Consider the following 6292-nt stretch of genomic DNA (forward strand, 5'->3'; position numbering starts at 1 on the left):
CATGGAAAATAGTATTTCTATAGTAATAATATATATAATAATATCTATTTTTCACTAATATAAAGATATTCCTTTAAGTAAAAAATTAAATAAATAAAAAATTTACATCAAATAAAATTGTATATTATGTTTGAAGTGAGATTATTGCCCTTTGAGAAACAGTTGTTTTTTCGAACGATAGAAGATCCGAGATTGAAGTTTCTTTTTCTTGTATCGATAATAAATTTTCTCCATAATTAGTACAGCGACGCTCAAAATAATGCCTCCGCAGAGAATCGCCAAAATTGGGATTACATTGACCATGTAAACCGGTATGAAAGCCTTGCTTTCGGTCGAATGCGTTAAGAATCTCGTATTCCTTAAACGCATCATTATGCCATTATCCAAAAATTTCTGTATACTGTAGAACATACGAAACTTTTATAATTGGGAGAAGAACAGTGAATGGAAAAATTGCATTAGACTAGATATTTACTGGTAATTTATCACGGCCGTGTATGGATTGCCTTTGGACAGGACCATTCCTAAGTTGTCTATCCTCTCAGTGCTAACGCTAGACAATTTACAAGGAATTTTCATTTCGACGCTTTTCTTCAAAATGTTCAATATCATGTAAGCAACCTTTTTCTCCTTACATATCTAGGCAAATATAATATATAGATAATAAATTATATATAAAAAATCTTTTAAAAAAAAAGCAAGCATAGATATCGTATATTTAAAAAAATAATTAGTAATTAATTATATCATCCAAAATAATTAATTAATTTTATTGGAAAAAAAAATTGTGTAATATCGTTGCAAAATGTCGATCGTACTTGCACAAAACCATCGACTATATTCTCCGGCAGTTCCGATTCCTTCTTCATTAATCTCATCAGTTTCGTAGAGAAAGTTTTCTTCGACGCATCGTACATTGATTGATACTATCGCACAAAAACATCTCGTGATACATAAATCATACAGACATGCTTAAACGCTAACAAGATCATGACAGATATCGGATCGTAATTTGTAATTCTATATTATCGGAAATGCATTGTACGCAATTATTTGGCATTATTTTTTTTATATTTATTCGATCGCTTATAAATAAAGAAGCATCAGAAATGAAAATTAGAAAACTTGAGATGAATTGGATGAACTTACGGCGATTATGTCGTAGTCGGCACCGCCCCGTTGAATTATTAATTGATAGGTACCATCGGCGACGAATTCGTCTATCGTACGAAAGGGAAGAACGCGAATGCAAGACGTTAAGAAGCACACCAACGCCGCTGAGTAATGAGCCGTTATCAGTACCGCCGTTAAAAATATCGTAAAATACGCGAGGCGTAACGACGAATATCTTGGAAATGCTGTGAAGAAAAAAATTAAATTAGAAAGAATTTCGAATAAAAGTGCATCTAAAAAGTCACTTAATTTTTAATTTCTAAATTTAATCCAATTTTTTAAATTAAAAAATTTAAGTAAAAGATTTCTCTTTTTTTCTCTCGCTGTCTTTCTCTTGAGATATTTTATAAATATTTGATGGGGATGGGTGAAATACAAAAATTAGAATTTATACAAAGCAACCCTAATGAAATATTAAGGTTGCTTTGTATAAATTCTAATTTTTTAACAGTATAAAAGTCTTTACCTATAAGTGCTTGCTGACAAAATATACCCCAAATGCAGAGAAAATTATCGGAAAGCAAATCCATCGTGTTTCGAGATTCGAGACACGTTTTCATGAAGGACAGCAGAAGCGGTGTAACCGCTATTAACATGACAATTGCAACCCAAATGCGCAAACCGAACGTCTGTTGAACAATTGCATGAGAAATTATTAATTTAGAGAATTTAGAATATTTTATAATATATATTATATATACTTTTGACACACTGATGCCGATAACGAAATGAAAGCGAACCAAGATGATCTTATGTCAATCAATTCTATTAATCACAATTACCTGAAAATAACCGAGCCACTTGACGCCGCACACTCCGGGTTCCCTGATGAACAGGCTGTTCTTAGATATTATCAGGGGTAGAGTAAAATCGACGTAACGCACTCGGAAACTCGTCATCGACATATCGGCGATAGCGAAATCCGCGCGACCTGACACGATCTCATTCATTACTCCAGACCAAGAGTGATTTTTCGGATTCCACATGCCGTGTTCATCCAATTCTGATACTATATCCAAACTGAAGTTGAGGGAATGCGTGAGTTCTTCCACCACTTTCTCATACAAACTGCCCACATAGTTACTGCTTCCGAATCTCGAAGAAATTGGTAAATCCTGAATTTGTTTAATATCAATTAATTAAATCGAAAACTTGTTTTCATAGTGCACGTCCAGAGTTACCACGTAGTGTCGGCCCAGCATACGGGAACACGTATGCACTAGATGGGTAATGCTCAAATCTACAAGCAAAGATTTTGCAAATTCAATTTGACAAGCTCGGTATAAGAGAATTATGCGAGAATTCACGATATAAAATAATCCTAATTTTGCTTAAACGAAACTTAAAATTGCTTTCGCGATGTCATTCTTTTTTTTTAATTTCGCTAGAATTTAGGGAAAATCGAAATCATAATACTGTGCCATGTTTAAATTATACTCCGAACTGACCGCCGTAGTCGCCATATTCGTCTCCAGGATGAGCGAAGACGACAGTTGCCGCGGAATAAAATTTTCGAATGTCCATTATCACTTTGACAAAGACATCAATGTAAAAATGCCTCTCAGAGTTTACAAAAACGGAAGGTAATAGCAGCAAAGTGGTCGAGCACGTCAGATAGAGCGTTAATCTCATTTCGTCGCCGTTAGAAGATTGGATGCAAAGGTTTATAACGCGAGAGACCGACTAAGCGGCTAAAACCTATACGCGAATGCTTCTTGCTATCGAGTAATGCGGGGTAGATGCAGGGACGTACGTGCATATCAAATACCACAGATAACACGATTGCGAAGATTCATATGAAACTAAATACGATTGATCGATCTTTAATTTCTTAAATTATTTTTTTTATCATCCGAAACTAGATATTTGACAGACTATTATTCCTATTGACAGACTATTATTATTAGTGAAAATATTTATATTTATATTAAATAATTTAATTGAAATATTTATATTAAATAATTTAATTAAAATGCTTATACTACGTATTAAATAATTAATACATAGCAACAGAGAGAAGGAGAGAGAAAAATTTGAAAACAAGCATTAATTAAATGCAATATAATCTTCCTATCTCATAAAAAAAAAAAAAAAAAAAAAAAAAAAAACTACAGTACGTATAAAATACGCAATTTCCTAAAAAGAGAGATATCGATAAATGTATGTGTGCGTGTAATCAGTATTATTTGTTAATGTAGTCATTAGCATAAATTATAATATTACGAATGTATCCACATTCTCTTTAAGAGTTACATATTATATAATATCTATATGATTATCACATAAATGCATTACTTGTAACATATATCCAAAGTTTTCCAATCCCATTTTTGTTGTCGACTTTCTTGATCAAATATCGATCAAAGATTCAAGTTTCATAAAAGCGAGACTGAAAATTTCAAGTTGGAAATTTTTATTCGATAAGGAGAAACATGTTAGGACGTATCTCAAGTTGACGATACATATTTCGAAAGACATGAGATAAAATAATTTCGCGATAAAATATTCTTTATTTGTACATTATTTTACGGAGTGATTCGTAAAAGAATACACTGCGGCAATGTACTATTTACAGTCACGAGGTCGCTTATTTATATTAAAAATATTTTCCATAAGTATTTCGTCCAAAGATATTTATATTGATCAATAACATTAATAAGTTCCAAGTATTAAATTATAAAATTAATTCTTGAGATATATTTTTATGTAAAAGTCTCACTTACATGGTGCCAAATAAGATTTCTGCTGTGCAATCATTTATGTCGATCGACAAATCCTGAAATTTCCGAATATTGATATCCATTCATCCATCCCTGATGTATCCGTACGGAAAACATTCCAATTTATAATATTGCATCAGGTATGCAGGTGTATATTCTGGAAGCATGTATACTGATCAACATCAATTCCATTAGAAAATTGCGCTCAAAAACGAGCTGATCTCATCTTAAATGAGCGTTTATCAGAGTAAATATTATCGAGTTAACATTTTATTTGATAGGGTAATGCTTTTATATATTTCCACTATGTATAAAAAAGCAGCGCTAAATCATTATTTTCTCAAACTATATTATGATACCTATCGCGTGTAATATTTGATCTAATTATCAGAATACTCTCTCAATTTCTGCAGATTCTAGAAAACACATTAAAAATAAATTAGATAATTAGACAAATTTTTTAATTATACGTATTACATAATATAATCGATTGATCGAGAATAGTATATAAACACATACAAGGTGTAATTGAAACTTCTGTACAAACTTTGAGTTGTATATTTATTCTTCTAACTCTTTTATCATCAATTCAAACACAATAATAGCTTTAATTCTTTAAAAAAACAAAGTTCTCTCCTTGAAAATTTATACAAGCTTCTGCACGTACAGATATCGTATGCAATAAAAAATACCAGGAATGTTATACATCGTTGCGTAACTTCGTCGCGAAAATTCGTCGCAAACTGTCTATAGTTCTATAGTTAACAGGAGTTAACTGTATGTGTGAATAAACTATAATTGTTTTAAATTATATCACCCGTAATAATCCAGTGGATTTAAATAGATAGAACATTAGAAAGAGATATATATGTCACATTCCAATCCGTACCTCTTATCAGAGGGTGGTACGTCTGTTCTAGAAATATTTAATTAAAAATTAAGACAAAGTCCTATATGAAAAAATTGTATTCAACATTTTGGACTTGCATTTGCACGAAGAATCACCTCCATTTTGTTCCTAATTGTAAGTCAAAAATGTTCAATAAAATTTTTTCATACAAGACTTTATTTTCAAGAAAATCGATTTTCAAAATCTTCACCACGATTTTTAATATATCTTTTGTGTATATATATGTGTCTATATTAATATCAGATGGATTTATATACTTATCTATGTACATATATTTATATTTATCAGGCTGATTATTTCCTGGAACAGCACGGGATTACTTTTTATATTTGATATGATTCATCTATCGACGTGTTCGAGAAGAATTGGCCATCGTCAAATTTGCGTTGTAATGATCATGGCATCAGTAAGTGACTCGGCAACAATTATGTGAATGATGACCATCCTTATTTTCTCAAACATATTAGACTTGCTAATTTATGAATAACAAAACATTAATACAAAAAAAAAATAAATGTTAATATCATAGCGTATGTACAATCAATTGTAATTCTCTTTAAAATTATATTACGTCAACTTTAGATTCGCAAAAAATTACAAAATTCTCTATATAATCATTTTCCATATCGTGCAAAATAAGATTCTCTCGTGTTGCTTTTACGAGAAATTCGAAAAATGCATCAAGTCTTCGTTGGAGATGCAATGTGTATCGTTGTAGCACATTGACAGTTCGATTTTCAGTCGTGATACGATAACGCATTTGATAATCACGAAACAACGCACTCGTTTTCATCTGATTTGCAATCTGACTTCAATATTTTATAATAATAATTTACATAATACATCTACACATAGTATATTTATGTAGAATTATATAAACGCATGAGTGTTTCGTCGCGTACGAATAGATAGATCTAGAAAACGTAATTCTCTCGCGTCATTCAACAGAGCTGTCGCAAATGAATGCGCATTTTTGCCTGTTACTTTCCAGACGCTTCTATGTGGACTCTTACATTCTCTATTTCTGGACCGTTCCATGTACTTTCTGCGAAGATTTCAATTTTCATCGATATCTACAGCGGAAAAAATACATATACCACATATATTTGATAGTATAATTAATCCATTTCATATATATATGTGTGTGTGACGTGTGTGTATTTTAATAATATATTTCTTAACAAAATAAAAAAAGAATATTCAAAAACTTTAACGACAATCTAAATTTTTAGTCGAAGCATCTTTTTGTTGAATAATTTTCGTTATTCTTCTTTAAATCTTGTAAACTTATATTTCTCAATTTTTGAAAATCAACTGTTCTTATTTGACAAGAATTCTTGGTAGGCAGTCAAAAACGTATAATTTGTAAAAGTTTGATCTATATAAATCTTTATCTACATATATTTTAATCAGAAATGGATTAATTCAATTTTTTACCCGAGAAGAAAGTCAATTTATAATCATATACATATAATTATATATATAATTA

At 30.8% G+C, this 6292-nt stretch overlaps 1 protein-coding gene across 1 annotated transcript; it reads right to left on the reverse strand.

The window, feature by feature from the left end:
- Positions 1–38: 38 nt before the first annotated feature.
- LOC115245998 (glutamate receptor 1-like) lies at positions 39–3082 on the reverse strand. The gene is made up of 8 exons (XM_029824543.1): positions 2622–3082; positions 2343–2413; positions 1956–2288; positions 1640–1802; positions 1150–1358; positions 819–926; positions 476–639; positions 39–400 (listed from the first exon to the last, which is right to left on the reverse strand). The coding sequence occupies exons 1-8, from the start codon at positions 2803–2805 to the stop codon at positions 142–144; spliced, it is 1491 nt and encodes a 496-aa protein (XP_029680403.1). The 5' UTR covers positions 2806–3082; the 3' UTR covers positions 39–141.
- Positions 3083–6292: the final 3210 nt, after the last annotated feature.

This window comes from Formica exsecta, unplaced genomic scaffold, assembly GCF_003651465.1.
Source record: "Formica exsecta isolate Colony F162 unplaced genomic scaffold, ASM365146v1 scaffold138, whole genome shotgun sequence".
NCBI lineage: Eukaryota > Metazoa > Arthropoda > Insecta > Hymenoptera > Formicidae > Formica > Formica exsecta.

Bases quoted from the DNA above. Each gene is read 5' to 3' on its own strand.
- LOC115245998 (XM_029824543.1), bottom strand. From the start codon at position 2,805: ATGAGATTAACGCTCTATCTGACGTGCTCGACCACTTTGCTGCTATTA. The intron at 927-1,149 runs GTAAGTTCATCC...TTTGTGCGATAG, and splicing joins CCGACTACGACATAATCGCC to TATCAATCAATGTACGATGC. The intron at 640-818 runs GTACGATCGACA...ATATTTGCCTAG, and splicing joins TAGTCGATGGTTTTGTGCAA to ATATGTAAGGAGAAAAAGGT.